Source organism: Bos indicus, chromosome 18, assembly GCF_029378745.1.
Source record: "Bos indicus isolate NIAB-ARS_2022 breed Sahiwal x Tharparkar chromosome 18, NIAB-ARS_B.indTharparkar_mat_pri_1.0, whole genome shotgun sequence".
Classification (NCBI taxonomy): domain Eukaryota; kingdom Metazoa; phylum Chordata; class Mammalia; order Artiodactyla; family Bovidae; genus Bos; species Bos indicus.
In genome coordinates, this window is record NC_091777.1 from 35,952,392 (window position 1) to 35,979,717 (window position 27,326).

Consider the following 27,326-nt stretch of genomic DNA (forward strand, 5'->3'; position numbering starts at 1 on the left):
CTTTATGGTTGCCCAGTGAAAAGTTCCACATCGCACCCCAACAATAATGGTAAAAATATTATTTTAAAAGGGGGTAAAAACCCCTTTATTGAGACATCTATTAACATATTCTGCTCTCTACCCCCAATTGAGTTGATTGTAGATCATTCTAATCCTATAGAATCGTTAATGGTAACATTTTTTTCTTTAATCTACTTGCTTTATAGGATATATCAATACTTAAATTCAGTCAAAATAACATTTAAAACGGACAAAAAAAACCAAACAAAACTGTTACTCTGTAGTTGGCCCCAAACTAATTTCACCGATTCTCAAGTTAACTACTTCAACTCCGCTGTGATGGAGGTCAAATTCAACATATCTGAGTGCCTGAATTATTTTAACGGCAGTTTAAAAAAATACAGATTATTTAATTACATTTAGACCGATCCTTTGCGGAGTTCCAGAGACACTTCCAGAAACCTCTTAAAATGTACTACGTCCCCAACCTCGCACTATAAAGCGCCCTCCACGTGAACCAGGATCTTGGAACTTTCCCCCTACTACCCATGGTGCCTGCCCAAACCTAGGGTCAAGATACCTGGAGATACAGAGACACTCCCTCCGGAAAATGAGAATGACCCTGCACTTAAGACGTTGATTGGCAGGACAGGCTTGGAGCGCAACCAACCGCGTAGCCGCCTCTCCCGAGCCCGCCTCCGCCCCGCCCCGTGGGTGGCTGGGATTTGTTTTGGCGTCAAGTGCGCGCTGTGATGACGCCACGACGCTGACGCCTGAGGATGGCGGCGGCGGTGGTGGCCGTGGCTATACCCGCGGCCAGGAGAGGGTCAGCACAGTCGCTCAGACGCCGAAGAGCCCGCCGCCCGCGCGAGGTGAGGCGGCCCAGCTCAGGGCGACGGCCCCATGGGCGGGAGGGGCTGACGAGCTGCAGCTCCGGTCGCTTTCTGAAGCACTGGGCCCATCCCTGCCCAGCCCGGAGCCCTCGGCCCATGCCCGAAGTCCTCGGCCCATGCAGACTGCGCCGGGGCCTACGGGACTGCGGAGCAGGCCAGGCTATGGCTGCTTGGGGTCCCCAGTGTCTACGGCTTAACTGGCTTTGAACATGCTGCTGTGCTGAGTAGCCCGTCTCAGGGCCAGGTGGACGTGGTCAGCTGACCTGCTTGCTGGCCAACCAGTCGGTGTTGATCAGGGTGAACTTACCTGATTGTCTTCACTGCCTTCTCGTGTCTGGCACCTACTCCACACCTCCTCCTTTGCGACTGAACGCCAGGGCTGGGGGACAGCTGGTCGCTTCCTTGTTCAGGCTGGGGAAGAGCACACCCAAGTCGAGCCGGGTCGCTTGCTTTGCAAACCAGTTATCCCTCTGCTTTTATCAGGGGAAATCCTGTTCCCCACGTTCACTCCCTCTCCTTGAAGCTGTGAAGTGCTAATTCCCACTTGAAAATCTGAATAAGTCCTTTCATTGCCTAAAACTGCCTTCTTGGTATCTAGAGGATAAAGGCCAAGCCTAAAGCAAGACGTTCAGGTCTCTTCATAATCTGGTAGAGGCATAACCCCGAGGTCAACACCTGGGCCCTTCTGTCTCCTGTTTACAGTTTGGTGTTGGAAGTATGTGAATCTGCCCTTAACTTCATGTTTTAATACACTTTTGCTTTAGATATGCAATTTTCTCACTTTGCAGTTCTCTTCTTTCCCCCCACCAGTATGGAGATTTTACATCTGTCCCTTAAAATCCACCTTAGATTTAATTTCCTTGGAAATGCCTCCCTTCACACCTAACTGTTGACTCCTCTGTACTTCAGTTTATGTGACTACTTTTGGAGTTTATTGTGTTGTGTCATCTGGTGGTTGGCCTGGGGACTGTGTCTTCTGCCTGCATCTCAGTGTCTGGCTCTGCTGGCATAGAAGCTAACTTGGCTGTGATAGGTTGCTGATTTAAGAATGCATACAAATCCAGCTATGCCCCTGAGCACATATCAGGGGCCATGACCTGTGATGAGCACAGCAAATGTGTATGTCCTGTTTGCACATGCACGTTTATGCATGTGATAGATGGTGTAGCCTTGGCAGCCTTGATGGTCTGAAGTCTCCTGGGGTGGTTTTTCACAATGCAGACTCAAGAGTTTCATTCTCTGAGATTTTTATTCAGGGTATCTGGAACCTGGTAGGAATCTGTATTTAAAAAAACCCAAAAACTCTCCATGTGGGACTTCCCTGGAGAGTCCCATGGACTTCCATGGACTTACCTCCATGTGGTAGTCCAGTGGCTAACTAAGACTTTGCTCACAATACAGGGGGCCCAGGTTTGATCCCTGGTCAGGGAACTAGATTCCCACATGCCACAACTAAGAGTTCGCATGTTTCAGCTGAGAGTTCAAATTCTGTAACTAAAGATCCTGCATGCTGCAACGAAGATTGAAGATCCTGTGTGCCTCAGCTAAGACTCTGTTGGCATAGCCAAAAAATATCTCAAAAAGCAAAAACCTCCTTAGATGACTTTACTGGTCTCCTTGTTTGAAGATCTTTGTCATCACACCAGGAAACGGTTGCAACCTTGTCCAGTGGGAAGGGCTAGCTGTGCCTTGTGGCACACACAACTGTTGCAGTCTCATTGTTTTGGTGGTTAGAAGTATGGGCTTTGGCGTAAGAAAAAATTAGGTTCAGTTCTTGACTTTGATGATATCTTGAGGTTCTTTGAGTCCTAGTTTGCTCATCCCATAATAGGAGTAATCACACCTACTTTATGTGGTTGGAGAGAGGAGTTAGAGTGCATATAAGATGCTTGCTCAGTCATGTCTGACTGTATAGCCATGGACTGTATAGCCTGCCAGACTCCTCTGTCCACAGTATTTCCCAGGCAAGAATACTGGAGAGTGGTTTGCCATTCTCTTCTCCAGGGGATCTTCCCAACCCAGGGATTGAATCCCCGTCTCCTGCACTGCAGGCATATTCTTTACCATCTGAGCCACCAGGGAAGCCCTTATATAAGACACTTAGCACACTTGGAACTCAGGAAATGAAAGCCACTGTTATTACTAATGGCTCTTCTTTCCAGAGTTCATCCCTTATCAAAAGGGGATCTCATCTTAGTAAGCCTGTTTGCTCTTCAGATGGAGACTTGTGTAGGAAGCTACCTTATGTTATACATTTCGTTGAGATAATTTCTAGTCATCCAGGAAAGCTTTGGCAAAACTGTGCCTCTACTGAGGGCAGTTGCAGTTGGCTGTTCCCCTAGAAGACATTTGGATTGCTGACTCATAGGAGGGCGGGCTTGCTAACTCAGTATGTTGTCCAGGTCTAATTGCAGTTCCTATTAAGTTGTATAAATGAGCTAAAGAAAGTGCAGCTTTCAGGAAACCTGTTTGCTTCTTACACTGAGCTAGAGCTGCGCCTCACTGGGAATGGAATACTCTGAAGATACTAGTGTCTGTGAAATTTGAACTAATACACACTAGGATTCCCTGTCACTCACAAGTTCATAGTTAAACGAGTGAGACTTCGGTTTAGGTTTTTATTTTAATAAGTGTGAGCACTTTATGTGGGCAGCTTTGATCTTCAGTGCTTCCTAAGTATGTGGTACGAATTGGCTGTAGTTGTGCTTAGGTATTGACCCTTAAGCTTTTAGACAGCTGAGAATAGCTCCATTGACCCGAAGCACACAGAGAAGTATTTGAGAAATACAGTGCTGAAAGAAAGGAAACAATTCTGCTTGTTGAGAGCTGGAGAAAGATTTATTTATTTGAACTTTCTTTTCTTCCAAGAATCTTACTCAGTGAGTATTAAGCCAATTTGTGTTGGCTTGATCATCACTGAGCTAATTCTTGGTACAGCCCTCTGTTGCCATGGCATCCCATGTGATGCTAAAGTAGAAAAATGTGCTGTTTTCATTTGTTGGAGGAAAATGGTCACAAAGGGCCCCCTTCTAGTTTGCTGCCCTGGAAGTGGCCTAGCAGGGTATCATAAAAGTAATAAATCAGGGGACTCTTGATGTGGAACCATCTGTGTTGTAAGTTCCTTGAGAGCAGAGGTTATAACTGCCTTCTTTTTGTCCGTCACAGTCCCTGGCAGAGTTCCTGGCCCTGAGCAGGAGCTCAGGAAATAATTGTGGGTTGAACTTTGGCATTTTGGAAGGAGACCCCCAGGTACATTGCCAGAGGCTGTATTTCTGATGATAGGATGGGCAGTTGGTGAGATGTCTCAGATGCAGTTGTGGGTCAGGATAAATGAAGACATGACAAACTTTAAAATTTTCATCTCAGCCCTAAAGCAGAAGTCTCTGCTCACTAATTATTACCATGTAGAGCAGTGGTGCGTAGCTGGAGTTTGATAAGCAATAGGATCCTGAGTTACTGTATTCCAAAAAGAAAGTTGTAGCTATTCTTATTATGAAACAATGTTAAAAGTTAAAGTATTGTGGATGTGAATAATGAACCATGTCTTTAGATGCAAACATTAGTCATTTTTAAAAAGTAATTTGTTGTGTATTTGGTGTATATCCCTCCAGTTTTTTTCTTATGCGTCGCCAGTCTATACATTTGTACAGTATGTTGTCTTTTCATTTTTCATTTCCCTTATGGTTTCCTTTGCTGGGCAAAAGCTTTTAAGTTTGATTAGGTCCAATTTGCTTATTTTTGCTTTTATTTCTGTTGCCTTGGGAAACTGATCTAAGAAAACATCAGTACAGTTTATATCAGAAAATGTTTTGCCTATGTTCTCTTCTAGGAATTTTATGGTGTTTTGTCTCATATTTACGTCTTTGAGTCATTCTGAGTTTATTTTTGTGTATGATGTGAGGGTCAGGGGTTTTTTATCTAACGTAATAGACTCTTGCCTGTTATCCTCACTTGCCTCGTGATGGTTAGAAGTGCTGTGTTCAGTTCAGTTCAGTTGCTCAGTCGTGTCTGACTCTTTGAAACCCCAAGGACTGCAGCATGCCAGGCCTCCCCATCCATCATCAACTTCCAGAGCTTGCTCAGATTCATGTCCAGTGAGTCAGTGATGCCATCCAACCATCTCATCCTCTGTCGTCACCTTCTCCACCTGCCTTCAGTCTTTCCCAGCAACAGGGTCTTTTCTAATGAGTCAGTTCTTCACATGGTGGGGCGGGGGGGCGGGGGGGGGGGGCAAAGTATTGCTTTCAGCTTCAGCATCAGTTCTTCCAATGAATATTCAGTACTGATTTCCTTCAGAATGGACTGGTTTGATCTCTTTGCAATCCAGGGGACTCTCAAGAGTCTTCTCCAAAGCCATGGTTCAAAAAGCATCAATTCTTTGGCACTCAGCTTTCTTTATAGTCCAGCTCTCACATCCATACATGACTACTGGAAAAACCATACCTTTGACTAGATGGACCTTTGTTGGTAAAGTAATGTCTCTGTTTTTTAATATGCTGTCTAGGTTGGTCATAGCTTTTCTTCCAAGGAACAAGTGTCTTTTAATTTCATGGCTGCAGTTACCATCTGCAGTGATTTTAGAGCTCAAGAAAATAAAGTCTGTCATGGTCTCCATTGTTTGCCCATCTATTTGCCAGGAAGTGATGGGACTGGATACCCTGATCTTAGTTTTTTGAATGTTGAGTAAGTGCTGTGTTCAGTTCAGTTCAGTCACTCAGTCGTGTCCGACTGTTTGCGACCCCATGAATTGCAGCATGCTAGGCCTCCCTGTCCATCACCAACTCCCGGAGTTCACTCAGAGTCACGTCCATCGAGTTGGTGATGCCATCCATCCATCCCATCGTCTGTCGTCCCCTTCTCCTCCTGCCCCCAATCCCTCCCAGCATCAGAGTCTTTTCCAATGAGTCAACTCTTTGCATGAGGTGGCCAAAGTACTGGAGTTTCAGCTTTAGCATCAGTCCTTCCAAAGAACACCCAGGACCAATCTCCTTTAGAATGGACTGGTTGGATCTCCTTGCAGTCCAAGGGACTCTCAAGAGTCTTCTCCAACACCACAGTTCAAAAGCATCAATTCTTTGGCGCTCAGCTTTCTTCACAGTCCAACTCTCACATCCATACATGACCACTGGAAAAACCATAGCCTTGACTAGACGGACCTTTGTTGGCCAAGTAATGTCTCTGCTTTAGAATATGCTATCTAGGTTTGTCATAACTTTCCTTCCAAGGAGTAAGCATCTTTTAATTTCATGGCTGCAGTCACCATCTGCAGTAATTTTGGAGCCCAAAAAAATAAAGTCTAACGCTGTTTCCACTGTTTCCCCATTTATTTGCCATGAAGTGATGGGACCAGATGCCATGATCTTAGTTTTCTGAATGTTGAGCTTTAAGCAGTTCCTTATTTCTGGGATTCCTGAAAGATAACTGCCTACTTCATTTTGATACCCTTTCAAAACACGAGAGCGGAATATAGAGATCTTTGCAGGCAAGAGGTTGTGAAGCTTTGTCATTGAGAACAATCTTATGTGTTACTGAAGAGGACAGGGTGCCTAGGGGCCCCGGCCTGGGAGACATCTGCAGACTCCTGTGGCCAGATCAACTTTCAGGATCTATCCTTGTGCCCTGCTACGACCCTGAGCTCCCCACAGATGGGTCTGGCAACTTATGAACAAACTGCTTTGGAGTTCAGATAACAATCCGTAAGACCCAAACAGACCCAAGAGCATCGGCTTCCTCTGTTGTTGAGGACATTTATACAGATGCCCAGAAACAGTGGCTCTGGTCTAACCGCCAGTCTGGCCTCTTCCTGTCACTTGAAAATTTCTGAGGTTCTGGAATTGTTGCCCTGCAGCCAAAAGAAATCTAAGAACCAGACCACCTTTCGCTCAGTGTTAACAAACACTGAATGGCTGCCCTGACTTCACCACTTTGTTGGGAGCCAGAGAGTTCTAGAAATCTGAGAAGTGTCCTCTTCCCTCAAGAGGGAAGAGGCTTCTTCTCAAGAGGCTGACAAATCTGGTGATCTTGACTTGTTACATCTAGATCTAAACATAATCTAGAGCATAGCAGTGAGCAGCATGACCCAGGTCATACCTGGAATGGAGGTTTCAGAAGACACGCCCCTCAGAAAAGATCCATGGTAAAGGTTCTTTGATTCACCAGCTGAGTGGTATGAGGAGGGATCACGGCCTTGACTTGGTGAGTCTGAGCTTGGCTGGGCCCCAGGCACTTCTGGAGTCTTTCTGGTTTGGCAAAAGGAGCTCTGGATGGAGAACCAGATTTTGGTTTGGTGTCGGCTGTCACTCTCTGAGTGGCTTCGGTAAATTTCTGCCTTTCTGGCCTGTCACATCTGTAAGTGAGGACAGTAGTGCTGAGTGCGCACACCTGCTGCTCACACTTACCTTCTGTGAGGAAGCTCTGACTCCAGCTCAGAGCTTCCCTTATGGCTCAACTGGTAAAGAATCCGCCTGCAATGCAGACCTGGGTTCGGTCCCTGGGTTTGGAAGATCCCCTGGTGAAGGGAAAGGCTACCCACTCCAGTGTTCTGGGGTCACAAAGAGTCAGACACGACTGAGCGACTTTCACTTTTCACTTTCAGAGTTGAAAGTGTGGAAACCGACTCTACAGACATTGGTGTCTTGAGATGGAATAGTGACTTGTGAGAGCTGGTATAGTGTGCCCTTCCTGGGAGGTCACTTCCTAAGACTTTCTTCATTCACCACCACCCTGGTCACTCTGCTGGGAACACATACATGAGAGCTAAGGACAGGAAAACTCTGCCCTGCTTCCCAGCAGGAATTTTGCCAGCCTCTTTTGTGTTTGCCTTTTCACCTAACCGCTGTGGAAAGAGAATTTAGCAGGTGTGATTGGAGTGTGGAGCAGCTATGATGATCTGGAGATCATCAGCAATTCCCCTTCTCAGAATTGGCACCCTCTTTCCTCCACTCTCAGTCTGTAGTTGGGAAGGTTGAGTACCAGCATCAGCCTATCTTTGAAATGTTTCCAACTGGAACAAATGTGAGAGAAATGATGTCTCAGAAAGGAAGAAGGAAGGTCAGAGAGGGATAATCCTTGACTGTGTTACTGCTGACCTGAGATCCCTGCTTACCCTAATTTAAAGTGAAAAGTCAGGCCTTTTCTTTTGTAAACCTTAGTTTTTCTCATCAGGACCAGACTAGGTATGCACATTTAAACCATAAGAGCCAGTGGAAATATCTGGAGACAGTTATTTATTTTGTGGCTGTAGGATTCTGCCTCCCCACTGGGAAGAAGTGACATTTGAGGAGCTGTGCTGGGGTCACCTGTGCAGTTTGTCTTCTCTCTGAAGGGTGGTAGGTGTTGCTTACCATGTGGTCTTAGGGATCTGGGCCTGTGTTCTGCCTCAGGAATCCTGGCCCAAGAGCTATTTTTTTTTTCCTGAGCTGTAGCCCTATACTGCATTCAGTCTTGTATTTTCTCTGAAGAAAGAGATGAGTCTGCAAAATTCCAAAGTCCACAGTTTTTGTTTTGTTTTGTTTTGTTTGCCGCACCTTACAACTTCCCCCACCAGGGGTTGAACCTGAGCCCCCTGCAGTGGGAGTGCAGAGTCCCAACCATTGAACCACCAAGGAAGCCCCAAAGTCCTAATCTTTGGCTTCTGTGAAAAAGAACATGGTTTATAAATGCCTTTGTTTAAACGTGATTTCCTAAGCTTCTATATGGGATCTCCTGGGCATTGGAATGAGAAAAGCCTTGTGATGGTTGAGGACTCTTTTCTTCTGTGAGGAAAGATAATAAGTCTCATTCTGAGAGTCTTATTGACATACTGATTAAGACCTGAGCACTTAATCTCTGGTCTTTTTCGCTGATGGGCTGATTGGTAATCAAGGTCTTGAGTATGTTTCTGAGATAAGCTTGTTCCTGGGGAGACTTGGCTGTATGGATCAGTTAGCACCATCTTGGACTCAGATCCCCCTCAGGGTCTCTGTGTGGGTGCTCTGTGGCCTTCATGGTGCCCCAGCAAAGCCTCCCTGGGTCTCTCTCTGCCGCCTTTCCTGTGATCTTCTGTGGGCTTTGAACAGGGCTGCAGGTAGGGGTTGGTGTTGCCCCTGGGCAGTCACAGAGTCTCTGACCCTGACCAGCTCTTTTCAACCATTAGATTCTACATCCAGTCACCCCACTTCAAAACATCCGGAAGTGAACCCTTCCCACTGCTTCCCAAGCCTGTCCTTCCTGCTGCACTTCTCACCTTCTGCCCAGGATCCTGAGCGACAGACTGGAGTGGCGTTCTCGCCTCCCTTTGACCCTTGTGTCCAGCCTCCAATCCCTGTCGGTTCTCCTGCTGACCGCTCTCCGTTCCACCCACGGTCTGGGCTGCCACCCTCTTCACTGGCCCTTTCAGTCCATCTTGACCCTCCCCCAGTTCAGCTTTATATTTCTTTGGAAACAGAATCACCTCTCCTTGTAAACCCTTTGGTAGCTTCCTGTCACCTCCCAGGAAGGTGCTGGCTCCTCACTGTGACTTGAGCTGCTCTCCACAACCTAGTTCCCACTGGCCTTCTAACACTCCAGTCCCCAGTCCTGTCTTCACGCCTCCACACTGTCCCTGCCCAGGCACAGTGTGCCGCTCTGGACCTTTGGGCTTTGAGTGTGTTATTCTCTCTGCCGGCAACAACATGCCCACCTTTCCGCACCTGACTCAGTCTCACTTCAAATCCAGCGCAGGGGTCACCTGCTCCACGAAGCTTCCCCTAACCCCAGTATCATTCTACATGTGTCCCCGTTGTTTCTCAAGCCTAGAACTTACAACGAAAGTTTTGTTGAAATTCCCAGTTTTGATGTTTTGCTCTTCATTTAGATTGTGAGTTTATTGACCAGGCTTTGCCAGGTATTTCCCAAGTATTAACATACTTTGGGGTATGTTAAAATATAACCTGCATTGGAAGTCTTATTCACTCTTGTATCCCTAGTAGATGTTCAGTAAATGCTTGATCTGAGTTGATCATTTTATTCCCAGTTCTGTATGTCCTCATGAACAGGACATTCTCAGCTTTTTTCTTTCACCCATGAGGCCCTCATGTAAACTTTGAGAAGGGAAACTTGGATAGAAGCACCCTCTGGAAAGTGGTACTTTAGCACTTCAGCTTCTCCCAGGGCCCCACTAGCCACATGGTGTTAATAGTTGGAACATCTTTGTCTAGGAAACAAACGGGGAAGGCTCCTGGATCCTCTTCCCACAGAAGCAGAGTGCACCTATCCACAGCTTCAGTCTCATCTGGATGAAGTTGTTAGTGTCCTTTCTGAGCTCAAGGTCCCCTCTGCCTCTTAAATGAAGCCCAGGCTAGTTCGGTGGCCCCCTGGTGGCAGCGTGCTAAGGCTTGTGGTCCCTATTTCACCGGGACTGATTTTTATCCAGTGCTTGGACTTGTATGGCATTTTAGCCACACAAGGAACAAGGTGTTAACTACTGGGGTGAAGATGGTGCATTAGCAAAGTAGTGGGCGCAGTCCAGGGAAGAGTGAAGGTAGGGCAGAGACCCAGGGCAGGGGGTGGTGGTTTGTTGTAGTAGGGTGGGGGTCAATCCCTACAGGGGGCTTGGGGGGCCAGGAAAGTATCCATGAGGGAGGAAGCCTTGGGGAAAAGCAGCTTTCCTCGCTCTAGTGGGTGATAAGTGTTGGTGAACAGGCCTCCAACATGCCACACCCTTGTTTCAGAAAAGATGAGTCAGAGTAATAAGAGGAATGATATTAACCTTTAAAAAACACAGGACTTCAACTGTGATAGGGACCCAGGGAGAGTAGGGGGGAGGGTGGAGGCAGTGACAGCTGAGCCTGGTGCGTGTTCCTGCTCCTCTTTGAAGTTGAAGAGCAGCTTGAAAAGCAGACCCAGGGAGAGGTCCATCAAGACCGTGGAACTCACACCCAGTCTTTCATCAAGGTCCTTCATGGCATCTGGTCTCTGAGCAATCAGGGGCCAAAGCCATCCTCCTTTCCAGGGAACCATATTAGGGTCATGTCATCAGGCTAGGTTTATCCAGAGACGGAGGGGGAGGGAGTCAGGAGGATGGCTGGGGTCCTTTCAAAAATGTCCCTGCTTTGCTGAGTTGTCCTTTCTTCCATCTATGTAGGTGTAGATGGGGCACTGCCTGCAGAGCAGGTCCTGCCAGCCTCGCTAGAGAGGATGCCCCCGTGTCCGTGATGGGCTGTGGGACAAGCAAGGTCCTTCCTGAGCCGCCCAAGGATGTCCAGCTGGATCTGGTCAAGAAGGTGGAGCCCTTCAGTGGCACTAAGAGTGATGTGTACAAGCACTTCATCACAGAGGTGGACAGCGTTGGCCCTCTCAAAGGTGGGTTCCCAGCAGCCAGTCAGGGTGCAAACCCCAGCCCTGGTACCCCTCGCACCAGCCACACAGAGCCTCCCTCAGAACCACCACGCAGGGCCAGGGTAGCTAAGTACAGGGCCAAGTTCGACCCCCGTGTGACGGCCAAATACGACATCAAAGCTCTGATCGGCCGAGGCAGCTTCAGCCGAGTGGTACGAGTGGAGCATCGGGCCACCCGGCAGCCTTACGCCATTAAGATGATCGAGACCAAGTACCGGGAGGGGCGGGAGGTGTGTGAGTCAGAGCTGCGCGTGCTGCGCCGGGTGCGCCACGCCAACATCATCCAGCTGGTGGAAGTGTTTGAGACTCAGGAGCGCGTGTATATGGTGATGGAGCTGGCCACTGGCGGAGAGCTCTTCGACCGCATCATTGCCAAGGGCTCTTTCACTGAGCGCGACGCCACTCGGGTGCTACAGATGGTATTGGACGGCGTCCGATACCTGCACGCACTGGGCATCACACACCGGGACCTCAAGCCAGAGAATCTGCTCTACTACCACCCTGGCACCGACTCCAAGATCATCATCACTGACTTCGGCCTGGCCAGTGCCCGCAAGAAGGGTGATGACTGCCTGATGAAGACCACCTGTGGCACGCCTGAGTACATTGCCCCTGAGGTCTTGGTCCGCAAACCCTACACCAACTCTGTCGACATGTGGGCACTGGGCGTCATCGCCTACATCCTGCTCAGTGGCACCATGCCCTTCGAGGATGACAACCGCACCCGGCTGTACCGGCAGATCCTCCGGGGCAAGTACAGCTACTCGGGGGAGGTGAGTCTTCCCCATCTCAGGGATGTTGGGGAGGGCCCTGGGTGGGTGGGTGTTCCTATCAGGCAGCCCTTGATCAGGGTGGACATGCTCTTGGGACCATGTTTGTGGGGCCAGGCAGATGACGTAGAAATAATGAAGTGAGCCTAGTAGGGTATCTTAGTTTGGATTCCTCCCAAGTTGAGCCCTGAGACAAGGACTTGGGAGCAGATAGTTTAATTGGGATGTGATTTCAGTAAGCACAAGTGAAGGGTGGGGAGCGTGAGGCAGAAAGGGAGAAACACCATGATGGGTACAAGGAGGAATGGACAGCTGCTATGGCCCAGGGAACTCAGCTCCACTGGGCGCCCTGCGAATAATCACGCAGAACGTGCTCAGAATCATCCCACTGAGGGGTAGGAAAGAGGGTGGGTTTTCATCTGCTGACCGTTGTATGAGTTGAGCATTTCTTCACTGAGGCTTTAAATCCCTGGCACTTCCAGGCTGTTCTGCATGTCAGCTAGTGGTGGAGAAAGTCCTCAGGCGAAGGAAGCAGAGAGATTCAGGCGCTGGCAGTGGGAAGCTGTCAGCTGAGAGCACTGCCGCTGCAGGCGAGCCCAGAGGTGGGCCGAGAGACCGCGGAGCAGGGCGTCCCCCGCATCTGCTCCAGCGGCCTCAGGCTAGCCTGTGACCGTGCCCTCTCTAATGGAACAGCTGCTTCTCATCTCAGCCCGGTTTTGCCACAGAACAGGGAGGACTCCACGCACCCAGACATTCCAATTTTTAAAAGAGAAGCCAGAAAATCTGATCTTAAAATGCTGAAGTATAATTTAAGCAGGACCTCGTACTTAAGCCAGCAGATGCTTACCTCCTGGCCTAAGTCGGCCGGGCGGCCTTTAGTCTTGTGTTTTTGGATCCACTGATAATCCTAATGCCTGACAAGATCTGTTAGGTTTCAGCACTACTGGAAGCCGAAGGGAGTGCCGAAAGAGTAAGAACTAGTTGGTCCTCAGGCAGGGTGCCAATCGGGTAGGAGACAAGGCTCACCCCAGGAAACGTCGAGCATGGCAAGCTGGATAGAATGGTGCACTTGGGGAGGCTATGAAGAGAAGTAGGTGGGGTGGCTTTACGTGGGAGATGAGGTAGGCTTTGCTGATGACAGGATTCTGCCAAGGCAGGGAGGGACACTGTAGACTCCCCACGGTGTTCCTCCCAGGCCTGCACTGCTGTTCTTGCCTCCCAGACAGCCCAGAGAGAGCAGAAGGAGCTCTGGGACTAGCCCCTTTCTGCAGCCCAGCTTTCCTCCCTAGCCTCAACCGGTTGACCCAGAGCAGCATTTCCTACAGGAGTCGCCCTGAAGCCTCTTGAAGGCAAAGTGCCCTCAGCACTTGAGATCCTATGCCATCATCTTCCTTGACAGCTTCAGGCCGTGGTCGTGGTCAGTCAGGGACTTCCCTCCTGTGGGCCTGGGGGCCGGCCTTCCCTGGGGGGGTCCCCAGGTCATACTTCAGGGTGATGTGAGGAAGGGAGGGAAACTGTCTTCTTCAACTCTGTGCTGACCACGATGAAGGAGAAACGGTGACATTTTCTAGCTCTTACCTAAAGTTTTTCACGTTTTCTTTCTTGTTCCAAATGGATTCAATAGAACAAACACCCACTGGCTGGGAAGCCCCAGCTGTGATGGGGTGGTAACAGCAGACACCGCCCTGGCCACCCTCTGGGCCAGGTTTCATCTCAGGTCAGAAGACCTGGAATCCACCGCACAGCGGCATTGTTGTGCCAGGACCCTGCCTGGCTTGCCCTTGGAGCTCCGTGTGGTGTAGCAAAGCTACGGAGGGAAGGAGGTTTCCCAGGAGTTGGCAGCAAAGGAGAGACTTTCCAAAAGTCTGTAGGTTTGCCCAAGAGTTCCTGATTCTGGCAATTGTTGATCAGGCAGTTTATCTAATGGGACCTTGCAGAGTCTTGCTAACTGGCTATTGATTACCTGAGGATGAGAGAATGACAAATGAATGGGGTGGGGATTGTGGGCACAGTCTGGGTCTCAAGTCTCTGCTTCCTGCTCCACTGCAGTCACGTGGCTTGAGTTGGGCTCCCAGTGAGAGGGGGACACTACCCAGTCATTGGCCCCCACTACTCTTCATCTGAAGCTGAGAACAGCTCCCAGTTCCAGAGGCAAATCCCTGGACAGCCCTGGTGGCCCCTCTCTGTTCCCAGGAGCTTGGCTGCCCCAGGGGCAGGTTCCACCACCATGTGCAGAGAGCTCTGGGCTGGGAGGAGTTTGTCCAGGATGTTCACTAGGAAAGCAGGCCTTATCATTAGATCAGGCTCTGAGCTGGAGACCAGGCATCTTTCTGTCCTTGTCCCCATGGACAAGAATGTCCATGCCTACCCATCAGCACTGGGGAAGACACAGAGACAGAAAAGCCTGTTCCCCATCCCCAGGAAACTTGAGATTGCCCAGGAGAAAAGACGAGGAATAGGAAGTGAGCACAGAATGGACCCTTGTTGGCAGGCATGTTCCAGCACAGGCCTGCGGTCTGGAACATGGGCCATGGGGCTCCCGTCAGGTGGTGGAACTGGTCCCCCTTCTTAGCACTGGGCTCTGCCTCCATCCTCACTAGCCACCTATCTTCTACTATGTGAAGTAGTCACACTGTGTGATGGTCATTCACCCTTATGAAGGCATTCTGAATAAGAAGGTGTTTCTGAGTCAGAAAGAAGGACAGTCTTACAGGGGGGTTTGCATCTAGTTGCTTGTGCAAGTAAAGGCCTGCCCACTTTGAGCCCAGCGAGTTTGGGAGGTGTGCATTTCTCTTCTGACGGTAAGTCCCGTGTCACTTGGTGCCTTTCTGAGCGGCACCCTGCCCCCTTATAGTGGTTTCTCTTGTGTACCAGGCCCTCTCGTGTGCTCCTTTCTGTCCCTGAGCCCTCTGTCAGACTCAGTGGTTTCTGTGGACCTGAATAGAGGACATCCTTCAGCAGGTGGGCTTTGAGAAGGTGGAAGCTCAGAGAAGGGGGTGTTGCTGAGTGTGCTCCAGAATAAACAGGAGATGATTGGGAGCAATAGAGCAGAGGTTGATGAGGCCGGGCTGGGTCTGTGTGTGTTGCTGGGAGCTTTGTAGTGCCAGGGATTCTTTGGAGATTCCAAGCATTAGGTGGGAGGGTGGCGTCTAGGTTCTCGATAGCAAGGAAATGCATTAGGAAGTGCTACGGAAGACTCGCAGAGGAAGACCCACTGGGGGCTGGTGGAATAATCCCCATTTGGAATGAGGGATCCTGGAGTCCTGGGGATGTTTGGGGCAGATCGGGGATTCCGGAGAGTAGGCCCCACATGGTACACGTGAGCCGTAGTTAGGGAAGAGGAGTTGTGGGGCAGAACCCTCCCTCAGAGCTGCAGGAGGAGCATCATCTTATGAGGCAGATCTAGAAGGGACCTCCAGCTGCCTTCATACCCAGAGAGTATGTCCAGCCCTGCTTTGACAGCCCTGGCTGGGGCCCAGTGGTGGAAGGAGGCACACAAGTGGGGCCTCCTTCATACCTGCCCCACGATGCTGACACTGGATGCTCCAGCCCCAACCTGTGGTCCCATACTCCCCTCCATCCAGGTCCGAGACGTTTGTTCCTTTCACTCCTCACACGAGGCTTCCGCTCAGGACTTTCCTCTGTTCCCAGTGTCAACCTAAGAAGTTTGACCAGCTCTCAGTTATTCAGTTCAAAGATTTCTTCCATTAAAAATAGTGCCAACCCACGCCATCATGTAGCTCACTGAGTACCAGGCACAGGGCTGAGGATGCTACACCCAGCATGTCTAATCTCTACAATAATCTTGCCAGTGGTATAATCCCCTTGTTTTACAGATTAGTAAACTGAGGCTAGTGAGGAAGTAGCTTGTCCAGGGCCTCACAGAGGGTGGCAGGACTAGGATTTGAATCTAGGCCGGCCCTCTTAGCTTCAGAGTTCTTGGCCTTCCCAGACCCATAGTCTGCTTTCCCCAGCACGCGTGCGTCAGCGTGTTGCTGGAGTCTTCGTTTCCGCCCGGTCCCAGGCCGTCATCTGTGGACGTCTCTGCCCTCCCCGGCCTGTAGGTTTCTGAGGACAGCATGTGTATCAGCACATATGTTCACAGTGCTTTCTCCGGCTTCTCTCGAGGGCAGCACCAGTGGTTGTCAGTGATGCCCTGGGCAAGGACCCAAACGTGACTGTCAGGCAGACGAGGTCACACCTGCTACCTGCTACCTGGAGTGTTCTTTTCTGGGACTGGACCCCAGGAAGAAGTGGGGCACCTCTTGGAGATGCAGTTAGGGGGTTGGCCAAACCTTCCTAGAAGCAAATGCAGGAATCTTGGGAGAACAGAGTTCTGAGAACGAGAAGGCTGTGGCAGGTGATTTTGAGAGGAGAAATCTGAATTTTTGTCCAGTGTCTGGAGGTACTAGAGTGGAGAGGGCCAAGCTGGGGTCATGCTGGAAGTGATAGGGAGACAGGTTGGCCAGATACGAGGAAGGCCTGTGTGAGTTTGAGAGCAGGTTGGAGACACAGTCACCTTGAAGGAGCTTCCTCTCACAGGAGCCCCAGGAGATCTGGCGCAGCTGCTGCTAAAGGAGTGACACAGAAGGTGAATCACCATCTGTAGACCATACTAGAGGGCTGTTATGGTCCCACCAACTTGGAGATGCTGTGATTCACTTGACATGAAATGTGACATTGTGGGCCTAATGTCATTGCTTTTGTCAAGAGTTCTATTCCTAGAGGCAGGATGGATGAAGAGGTTCTTGTGGGACTGATGACAGAGTGAGGCCATCAGCAGCTTTGCTGTCTGCCACATTTAGCAGCTTTTAATTGTCACCCTCCTCTGCTTGGGCAGTCTGTGAGCTGTGGGTGGGCCCAGGTGACGGCACCAGGAACAGGTGGGCTTGGGCAGAGCTCCTCCCAGAGCCTTGCTTAGGAGAGTGAGTGCTGCCAGGCAGGGGCCTGGACCCCAGTGGGAGAGGAAGCCCACCTGCCACTCCCCGGGGCATTGTGTTGGTGAGGGGCTGGCTCTCCAGGGGGGCGTTTCTGGGCTGCAGGCTGACTATCCATCCATTTGGGCCAAGGGACACCTGCTCAGGGCCAGCGAGTTGCACCCTGTGGTTGTTCTGAGAGCCCTGCAGTAGCGTGACTGCCCAGAGCCAGAGTGGACGTTTACGAGACCATCCCAGCTCGCCGCCGCATCTCGTAGCAACTGAGACATGTGCCATTCTCCCCTGGGATGTCGAAGATAAAATGAGGTGTGGAGCGTGTGGTGTGTCCTGCTCTCCAGGCAAAGGGGGCCAGAGCCTGTGGGGCTGCTCGTGCAGCCTGCTTCACGTGCTCCAACAGGGAGCTGGCAGGGGAGCAGGGTAGGGCCTTGCCTGGGAGCTGTGGGGAGGGCGGCCAGGGGCCATGGGAGAGCTGGAGATTTGACGTTACAGGCAGCAGAGCAGAATGCAAGGAGGCAGGTGGTGGATTTCCAGGCTTGTGCTTGGATTCTACTAGACGCCTTTAATTGCCTCGTGTCCCCACTGTCCATGTGGGTAGGGGCTCATGTGTGCCGCTGGCCCACCACTGGCTCCCTGGAGCCCTGCCGTCTTCTCTGCTACTGTTGCCTTGGTTACACACTCACCTCCTGTGCTGGCAGAAGCAAATGCCCATCTCCCCACATTGTTGCACTAAGCCAGTTTAGCCAAAATACTTTACTCTGCCCACCTACGGCACCTTGTTACCCCAAGGTTCTTTCATCACTGCTGTTTCCCACCCCCTGCCAAGGTCTCTTCAACAAAGGGGTTTATCGTGGGTTGTGTTTGGAGCAGCTTCTGGTGCCGCATCCATCCCCTCCCTCTCCTGCTCTTCACATTGTCTATCTCCGCCTGCAGAGCTCTGCTGTTTCACAGGCCCTGTTGTTTCTAAGCCCTTGAGTTTCTCTGGAAGCTGATGGGGCGGTTGCTCCCACATGCTGACCTCTTTAAATCTGCTGCGACCTCCCACACTCATCCCCCAGCCAACCCCACCGAGGTGGTTAATGATGACCTGATCCAACCACCCTGCGTGGCCGCACCTCTCCAAGCTCTTCTTCTTCAGAGGTTCCTGTCTCCCAGTGTGAGGGTGATGCCCAGACCTGAGCTTCACTCCAGAGAGGCCCTGAGTCACCTCATCTCTTCACTCTTCCTGCCTGCACACGCAGACCAAGTGCCTGCCCTCCGCCGAATCATTTGCACCCAGGGTTGCAGAGACACAGGCCTCTGGGGATAGAGGCCACGGTATGGATGACATGCTGACAGCCACCAGGATTCAAACTGCCTCAGAAATTGTTAGAATGGTAGGAAGTTTTACAAAAAACAAATGCCAGCGTGGGCCTTGGAAATCACTTCACTTCAGCAGAACTCATGAGTGGAGATAGAGGAGACCGTTATGCAGCTGGCTCTGAAATCCAGAACCTTTTAGGGGCTGTTCTAGGACACTGGTAAAAGCAGACACCACTTGGTCACTGACACAGGTTGTCAACATCCTCGATTCCAAGGCCAGCACTCAGCACCCTTCCTCACTCTTGACTTGCGCCCTGTTGCCCCCCATCCCTGTCCTCACACTGCGGACTCTGGGCAGGGACACGTGGGGGCGCAGAATTTCATCTCGTTACTCATCTCAAGTTTAGAACACAGCTTTGGTAACCTTTAAGTTGTCACGCCTTTTCTTATTTTATTTTTATCTTCGAGATTCTCTGCCTTTTAAAAAAACTCTATTATCTTCCTTCTTTTTCTCCTGTCAGACTCCTTCCCTGAACATCTTTCTCTGCTGCTCAGGTCCCCCTACCCACATCCCACCCCAGCATGGTGGGTTCTATCTGGTCTGGAAGTCCAGACACCAGGATGTGAGTGTCTTGCTCAGAGGAGGAGGTGCGGGCTCTATCGCCACACAGTGTCTAATCCTGCTGATTTTTTCAAAACATTTTTCCTCATGGTCCACATCAGACAGAGTGTGCTGTTCTTGTCATATTAACAGTTCTGCTCTCCTGAGAAAGCCTGAAGCTTCACTTCCCAGAATTCCCTTTATGCCCTTTTGCCTGCTCTCATTCAGGCTCGAGTCACTCCAGGAAGGGGACCTCTGAGGCCGGCAGTGCTGGAGCTGAAAACACGTCTTGAGACAAAGCTGAGGGAAGAACTGAGTCATGGCAGCAAAGCCCAGGCTTCTCTCCTCCCTTCTTCCCCCAGCACCTCTTTGCTGGGCCTCCCTCCTCTGCCAGGGAACCTTCCCCAGAGTCGTCATGGGCTGGAAAAGAACCCGTGGAGGTCAGAACATCAACACAGCTTAAGTGTCAGAAGCTCTGCTTCTGTTCCTCACATGCAGCCAAGTGGGAAAAAAAGATGGGGAGCCATCTTCGTAGAACCCAGCCTTCAAAAACACTTAGCATTCATTCAGTTCCTCCATTTTAAAAGTGAGGCTGTGATTTCTCCATGTTGAGCAGACAAGGTGGACCTAGAATGCAGGTCATGGGCATTCCAGCCCATCACTTAAGTCTGTCACCCAGATGCCATCCCAGAGAGACACTGGACCTCTTTCTCCCCTTGCTTGAGAGTGGTCAGACCCACTTACTGGAGGGAATCTTGGGTGAGCTCTGTGAGCTGGGCCTGCTGCTGGAAGGAAGCATCTTCCTCCTCCCCCTGCAGCCAAAAGAGCTGGTTGGTCCTTGTTCTCATGCTTTAGCCCTTGGACTTAGCTACTTGGTTGTAGTTCAGGTAACATCCTTGCTGGGCCCTTGTGATGGTAGAGCTGGAGCGAGTGAGTGAGGCTGGGGCGGGAGGAAGTGCAGCCTCTGGGCCAGAGTGGAAGCCCTTTCCAGTCTGGTGCCCCCTCCAAAGGGAAAGTCAGATTCTGCTGCTGTGCATCACCAGGAGGGAACGGTTCTGCAGAAGCAGGGCCATGAAGACGAGTGAAGTTGCTAAGGGAGTGCTCATGCGTGAGGTCCTTTCTCCACCCTGTTGGTTTCTGTGCTGTTACAGTATCGGGAATTGCAGGGACTCTGGCAGTTAGAGTGTAAGAAGAAGGGTGGCTGGCTGGCTGGTCAGAAACAGGTTGGAGGTGATGCCCTTCTTCCTACAGCCTCTCCTCGTCGTCCTCTCGGGGCCGGGCCCCTCGCCTGCATAGCTCATGAGAGTGGACAGAAGCATGGGGGCTGTCACCCAGAGGACTGCAGCTGTCCTCTGGTCCCACAGCAGAGGGAGACTGGAGTGACTGGGGCCAAGGCAGGCTGACATTGTGATGTTCCTTTCCATGCCTCTGCCAGCCCAGAAACGGGTGGAAGCCTCTGGGAGACTGGCCAGTGGTACCTGGGGCCTATCCCTTCTACCACCCACCTGAGGCCCGTATGTGTCCTTGATCTGGCCCCAAGTATACTGAGGCAAGAGTTCATCCTTTACCCGCAGCTGGCAGTTAGAGCTGTGGAAACTGGAGGGCATGACAGGTTGCCCTTTTTCTGTTTCTCGTTTTGACTGCATCATGCGGCCATACAGGATCTTAGTTCCCTGACCAGGGATCAGACCCGTGCCCCTTTCTGCTGGAATGCCAAGGAAGTCCCATCTCATGTTCCTTTTCTTTTTCCTCACTTGGCTGCATGTGAGGAACAGAATGCTACCTGGCCGGTCAGTCAGATGCTGCCAGACATGGCTCATGTGGCTGCAGAGGCCCGAGCATGTTGGGGAGGCAAGTGGGTTGGTCTGCAGGTGTTGATCACTTTCTTAGGAGGTGCTGAGTCTGACTTGGCTAGAAGCGTGGCCAGGTGTGGGTGTGGAAAGCCTTGCTTTTCCTTTGTGAGCCCCATTGGAGGCTTCAGCGGGACTCCAAAGGGTCACTCTTCTGGAGGTCAGCATAAGCCCCTGCCCCTCTGTCAGGGGGCTGGCTTGGGGACCACCTTTCTGTATTGGGCCTGTTTGGCTTCCCACTGCAAAGTTCCTCAGTGTGTGAGGGTTAGGCTGGGTGCCACTGCACAATCTGGCTCTCAGGACGGGATAACTCAAGTCACATTGCCTTAAGGGACCCATCTGGCTCAGCTACTCACAGCTCTTCAAAGATTGGGGGCGGGGGGCACTGCCAGCGAGGGTGTGCTGGCCCTCAGATTAATGAGCCCATCGGCATTCCTCACAGTGCCGTCCGAACACAGTAATTGGAGAGGCAAGCGCCTGGGGGGAGGAGGCGGGGCAATCAGTTGGGCTCTCTTTGGTGCTAACGGCAACAAGCAGCAGGAGGTGATGCCTGGTGTGAGTTGTGTCACTTTGGAGATGAAGATGCTTAAGCCCCCAGTACGGGTCTGGGGAGAGGCGCCTCTGAGACCGCCCTGGACTGGTCCGGAGCTGCAGGGGGCCTTGGTTTGCCGGGGTATGGATCTGAAGTGGGGGTGCCTCCCATCCATCCATGTTCAGGCTCCTGACTTGTTTGTTCTGTCATTTGAGGAGGAGCTGCCTTTCTTCTGGCTTGACTGGACCGAGGGCCAAGGCAGAGTCCATGCCCCAGCCCTGTTTGGCCAGCCTGTGCTGCAGCCCTGTCTTGGAGCTGTCCCACCAGCAGGCCAGGCTGAGTGGCAGCGTGCTCCCCAGTGATTTTTCCTTTTCTTGGAGACCACAAAAGGGCAGCACAAGCCCAGGTATTCCCATGACCCAGCCGTTCCAGCTCCGGGTTTGCTTTGTCCATCTGTGCCGCATTATGCCTTCATTTTTCTCGCTCTCAAATGAGTGACGGGGATGCAGATGGTCTGGGGTCTAGTTTGGCTGGCCCCTCACAGTGGTTGCTTGTGTTCAGGTGGCAGCAGCAAACCCCGGGCTTTTTGGCACTGTGAGCCTGGAGCTGCGTGGCAGCTGTCCAGTCCATCCAGTCCAGTCCCCCTGCATGTCGGCCTCAGTATTGGAGCCCCGAGCTACACAGGCCCGCCTGTGGGGAAACTGGACCAGGCTGCCGGTGTGGGAGGGCTGTTGCTCCCTGCTCTCCCTCACTGCTCTTAGTACAGGATTTAGGATCCCTAACTGCCCGCCTCATGGAGGCCAGTAGCTCCCCAGGAATCACTAGGAGCTGGCCCATTGGTGAGGAGGACCCTGGTAGGTAGCTGTTTAGAAACCTGGGCTTTCAGTCACTTTCTTCCAGTTTGGCTCAGTAGAAGTTGATGTGAGATTTGCTTTCCAAAGGGCAAGTAATGATAACAACTCCACGTTGTCCCATCCTATCTTCAGGACTCCAAATGGGTCTTTTCTCTGTCACCTACCCCTCCCCACCCACTGCCACCCTGCCCCCCATCAGTACATCAGCATCAGTGGGGAAGGGCTTGGGGAAGAGTTGGAGCTCAAAGAAGCCAGAAGCAGGGTGGTGATGGTGTGTAAAAGCATCTTCTGGGTGGACATGCAGCTGCCCCAAGTGTGGGCTCTCAGACTTTCCTGAGTCCCTTGGTGTGTGTGTTCAGGGGTTCCTTAAGGTGAAGGGCATCATGGGGTAGACCAAGCAGACCACCCTCTCACCTGGCAGAAAGGAGGGTGATGGTCTCCCTGACTTCCCAACCAAGCCGTCTGGAACAGGCTCAGCAAAAGTCCGAGCCACCTACCCTTTGGAGACTGTCAGACCCCATGCCAGAGTGCTCCCAAGAGAGGCAGGGGCTCAGAGCAGTGCTGCATGCACCCTCCTTCAGCAGAGTAACCTGAGGCCTGGGCCTCTGAGCCCCATGTCCTAGAAGCAGCTGCCATCAGGTGCCATGCGTGGGTTGTTTACTCACTGAGTCTCTATCTGCTGAGTGCCTCCTTTATACCCAGCAATAGGCACTGATGACTAGCTGAGCATGCTCTAATGAGCACAGTAAACCTGAAATTGTTGGAATAATTGTTTAGCACTGGGGGCTAAGAGGGAGTATGAGCAAATGTCTTTTAACCTGAGAAATGGGGATTCAGCCAGGTGAAGGGTTGTGCAGGCTGAGACCTGGAGACAGACGACTGCTTGATGTGTCGCTGTGATGAGGCAGCTGTGGGTGCATGTAGCTGAGCAGGCTTTGTGCTGAGGAAAGAATACACTAAGATGAGGCTGGTACAGGACACTGCCAGGAGTGCTGTGTGACTTAGGGAAGTCATGCAGACGTGAGAAGTACCCCTGAGAAGGGTCCCGGTCCCTGCTGGGCTCCCGCGATCCCCCTGCCCTCCCATCAGGTGAAGAAATCTAGTTGCCTTGAATTTTTTCCTCTTCTCTCCATGGCTGAGAGGCTGAGGCTGATGCAGAGAATGCAGTAATCATTTTGGCCACTCTTTCAGTTAGAGAGAGGACAGGCCCTCTCTGTAAGGACTAGGAAGTGGCCTGGAATGGGGTGTCCAGGGATGGGAGCTTAAGTGCAGCTTAAGATGTGGTGGAAGATTTGGTCATTCTCATTAGATCCCCCTGAGTTGTAGTGTCCTAGGGTAGGATGGGTGGTCTTGACTGGGGCTGCCTCCTTGAACTAGGCTTTGAGTCCACGGCACCTTAGAAGTTTGTTCCTTGGGGAGGGGTGGGACCTTCTCCTGTCACACTCCATGTCACCTGGAGAGTAGCCTCTGCTCAGCACTGGGTGGGAAGGGGAGTCTCAGAATAATCTACATGGGAGAAGCGGGGCGGTGCCTCTCTGGGGGCGAGCGCAGCGCTGCTGGACAGGTCTTGAGTGCTGTGTGGGTGACATCTTCGTCCTGGGGAGGGCAGTGATTAGTGTGCTCGCTCTAATGCTTGTCCTTGGCCTCTAGCCCTGGCCCAGTGTGTCCAATCTGGCCAAGGACTTCATTGACCGCCTGCTGACGGTGGACCCTGGCGCCCGTATGACTGCACTGCAGGCCCTGAGGCATCCGTGGGTGGTGAGCATGGCAGCCTCTTCGTCTATGAAGAATCTGCACCGCTCCATCTCCCAGAACCTCCTCAAACGCGCCTCCTCACGCTGCCAGAGCACTAAATCTGCCCAGTCCACACGGTCCAGCCGCTCAACACGCTCCAACAAGTCCCGCCGAGTGCGGGAGCGAGAGCTGCGGGAGCTCAACTTGCGCTACCAGCAGCAGTACAACGGCTGAGCTACCAGCAGGATGCAGACGTGGCGGGCCTCAGCCGGGCCACACACTGCTGGGGCCAGCGGCCTCTCTAGAGATAGACCTGCATGGTCCAGGGTAGGTGAATGGCCCCAGCCCCTTCTCTGTGCCTGCAGTGTCCCCATCTTCACCCTGGGCCTGAACCTGGTGCAACAGAGCGGAGGGAGTCCTAGGCCCTATGAGCCCCGAACCTGATTTGGCACAGGTGCTCCTCTTGGTGGACAAGTGCTCTGGTGTACATTGGGGGAAGGGTGGGACTTGGCCTTCAGTCTCACCTCTTTCTTGGCTCTCCCCGAGACCAAAGGGGCATGCACTGCCAGCTAGAGGGTGTCCTGTGGTCTCAGGACTCTTTGGGACAGTTACTTCTGGAACTCCCTTTCCCCTACCAAGCCTTCCTCCCTAACCCCCTGCCCGCATGTTTTATGGCATCCTGACCCTCATGATTATCCTCTAGTGAGAGGCCCAGGTAGGCCCATAACTTGTGCCTTGGCTGGACTTTCAGCCCCTGGCTAAGTCTAAACAGTTTTCCACCTCCCAGCCCAAATCTGTCTTCCTTCCTGGTGTCCCCAGGGACCCTACCTGGCCCCAGAACTTGCCAGGATCTCTCGTGGGAAGGCCGTGGAGTGGCCCTTGGCCCTCTGGACTGTGTGGCTGCGTTGGTAGTGGGCTTGCTCCAGGCTCCAGCCTCTGGCTGTGAGGGTTCCCACCACCAGCCCACCATCCTCAGTGCCTTCTTTGCAGAGCCTCCTATCACCTCACTCTCTCCCTTGGATGCCCGTTCTTTCTATTCCCCAGGTGCCTCCTTCCCAACTGTGGGGGGTTAAAAGGAGCCCCACTGCTGCTACCTGGGGGATGGGGCACCTGGGTCAAAGCAAAGGACGGGGGCCTCTGAGGGAGAGCCCCATCCGGATTCCAGCACCAGCCCTGGTTCCAACCTTGGTGCTGCCGGTTGTTGCCTCTCTTCAGGCACTCTCTTCCTTCCTCTGCAGCTGCACGAAGGCGCCATCTAGTGTCGGGCACACATGTGGACAGCCTAGGAATGCCCACTGTGCTCTCCTTTTATCCTCCAAGAGGAAGTGGGAAGGAAGGAGGGTCCTGGGGCTGCTCAACTGTCTCCCCTTCTGCTGAGCTTCTGTTGCAGCTCCCCCTGGAACTTAGCCATACTGTGTGACCTGCCTCTGAACCCTGAGTGTGTGGGGGCACTGCCCTCCTCACGGTGGCCTTGCTTGGTCCACCCTCTCCCTGCTTCTTTTCACAGCATTACCCTTCCATTCTGGGGCCCACTGAATCTCCGTCTGGAGGGAGCCCCATGAGAGGTGGGTGAAATTGGATGACTGCTTTCCGACCATCCCCCATCAGTCTTGTGCCTCCCCTCCACCACACACGGGGGCTGGAGCCCAAGCCCTCTCCCTCCACAGCTGCTCTCTGCAGGTGGGGAGGAGCCAGGGCCCAGCTTTAGCTTTAGCTGGATTGTGGGTCCCCTGCCAGCAGGGAGGGTTTGGCTCTCAGTTCCTCATAGTGGGTTCCCTTGGGCCAGGCCCGCAACTTTTTGCATGTGCCACCTTCAGTGGGAACCACGCCCAAAGAGACCACTCTGGGCCACGTCGCCTGTGCCTTGTACACCCGCTCCTCTGTCTCCAGTGCTCCTTGCACAAGGCAGTGGCAAGCCCAAGTGCCCTGTCCTCAGAATCCCCCCCACGTCCCCAGGTGCCTCTGGGGGTTTATTTCCTCTTGGCCAGGATGCACCTGGTCCTGAGAGTAGGACCGAGGAAGTTTGGAGACTTGGGCCTTTGTGATGCCATGGACTGTGGATGGAGAATGTGCAGTTATTTATTTTGTGTACTCAGTCTGTAAAGGTATCCTCTGTACTCAATAAACAGGCTGCCTTCCCCAGGGAAAGCTGCCGCTTCATTCTGACAGCCCGGCCTCCTTGCTGTGGACCAAGGGGTTGCTCAGGAGGTGGGGGTGGGGAGCTCAGCTCGGACGCAGCTAGTCTAGCAGGTTCTTGACTCCTCAGCCTGTGTTGGGCCAGAGGACAGAGTTCACTTGGGGAGGGGGACCCCCAAAAGCTTCTCCTTTCTCCTGAACCAGGAAGACAGAATAGAGAGCAGGACTGGGGGTATTTATTGGACCCCAGCGGAGCCTGTGGTGGGCTCAGTTGTAGGCTGTGACCTGATTGACCCAGGTACTGAACCTGCTGACCTGAGTGTACATGGCAGGCGTGGGCACACTGCAGTCACTGGTGCCCCAGGAGACCGTATCAGTGAGCACCCATGTGTTCCCCTTCTGGCAGACAAGCAGGCCTCCAGAATCACCCTGGCGGGAGAGAGGGGAGAAGTCTGCATGGGGGGTGGGAGTACCACAGGAAAGTGCCGAGGACAGGACAGGGGGCCAGCGCTCAGCTGGCGCAAGGAGGCCCCTGACAGATCGTGGAGCTGGTGATGCATGAGCCCCGGTACTGCTGGCACCGTCTCACGGTGAGCAGGGCAGAACCCGCTGCCGCAGGTGTGCCCAAGTCACTTTGCCTATGGGCCGGGCGGGGCTGGTTATGCCCCACATGGCTTGCCCCTACCCTTCCCTTCCCCCCAGATTTTTGACCCAAGTTCCTACCCACACCACTGAGGCACCCAGCCATGTGAGGCCTTCAGGCAGTGCCTCATTTGAGGAAGCCAGGAAAACTGGTGAGACGCACATTGTGTACTGGGCTGGGGAGGCGAGTGTCAGTAATGTGAGATCATTGTTCATGGTGGTGGGATTCCAGGAAGGGTGCCTGTGGAGCCAGGAAGGGGCCGTGTAGGATGGGCGTGGGCCCAGGCCCCCAGGATGATGGGTGCCAGGGTTTAGACCAGGGCATCCTGTGAGTTCCTCACCCCCAGGGCCTACACACCTACACTGCCCACCCTTCCTTTCCCATCTGCGGCCCAGGCACTCAGCACAAGATGCTCGGTCGTACTCACCCAGGATGACAAAGTGGCAGCCAGGGCTGCAGTGAGAGTGGGGTTGGGCAGCCAGAGGGAGGGCAGAGTGACGAGAGGGGCCTCCAGAGCAAGGCAGTGGGGAGGTGGGGCAGAGGTGGGGCAGGAAGAGGGGAAGCACTCCTACAACACTGCAGTGGGCAGCCGTGACCACCCTGGACTGGCCGATGACAAACCCACCACAGAAGCAGAAGCCTTTGCTGTCCTGGGGTCCGGGGTTAGCAGTGGGGGTGGGCCCAGGCTAAACCCAGGCATGAAACACCTGAGATCCTGCCC

The 27,326-nt window shown here is 52.5% G+C and overlaps 1 protein-coding gene across 1 annotated transcript; it reads left to right on the forward strand.

Annotated features, from left to right (window-relative positions):
• Window positions 1-757: 757 nt before the first annotated feature.
• Window positions 758-25,994, forward strand: PSKH1 (protein serine kinase H1). The gene is made up of 3 exons (XM_019979843.2): window positions 758-872; window positions 10,996-12,022; window positions 23,743-25,994. The coding sequence occupies exons 2-3, from the start codon at window positions 11,066-11,068 to the stop codon at window positions 24,058-24,060; spliced, it is 1,275 nt and encodes a 424-aa protein (XP_019835402.1). The 5' UTR covers window positions 758-872; window positions 10,996-11,065; the 3' UTR covers window positions 24,061-25,994.
• Window positions 25,995-27,326: the final 1,332 nt, after the last annotated feature.

Excerpts from the sequence above, each read along its gene's own strand:
- PSKH1 (XM_019979843.2), top strand. The coding sequence starts at position 11,066 with ATGGGCTGTGGGACAAGCAAGGTCCTTCCTGAGCCGCCCAAGGATGTC. Across the intron at positions 12,023-23,742 it reads AGTACAGCTACTCGGGGGAG|CCCTGGCCCAGTGTGTCCAA; the intron begins GTGAGTCTTCCC and ends CTTGGCCTCTAG.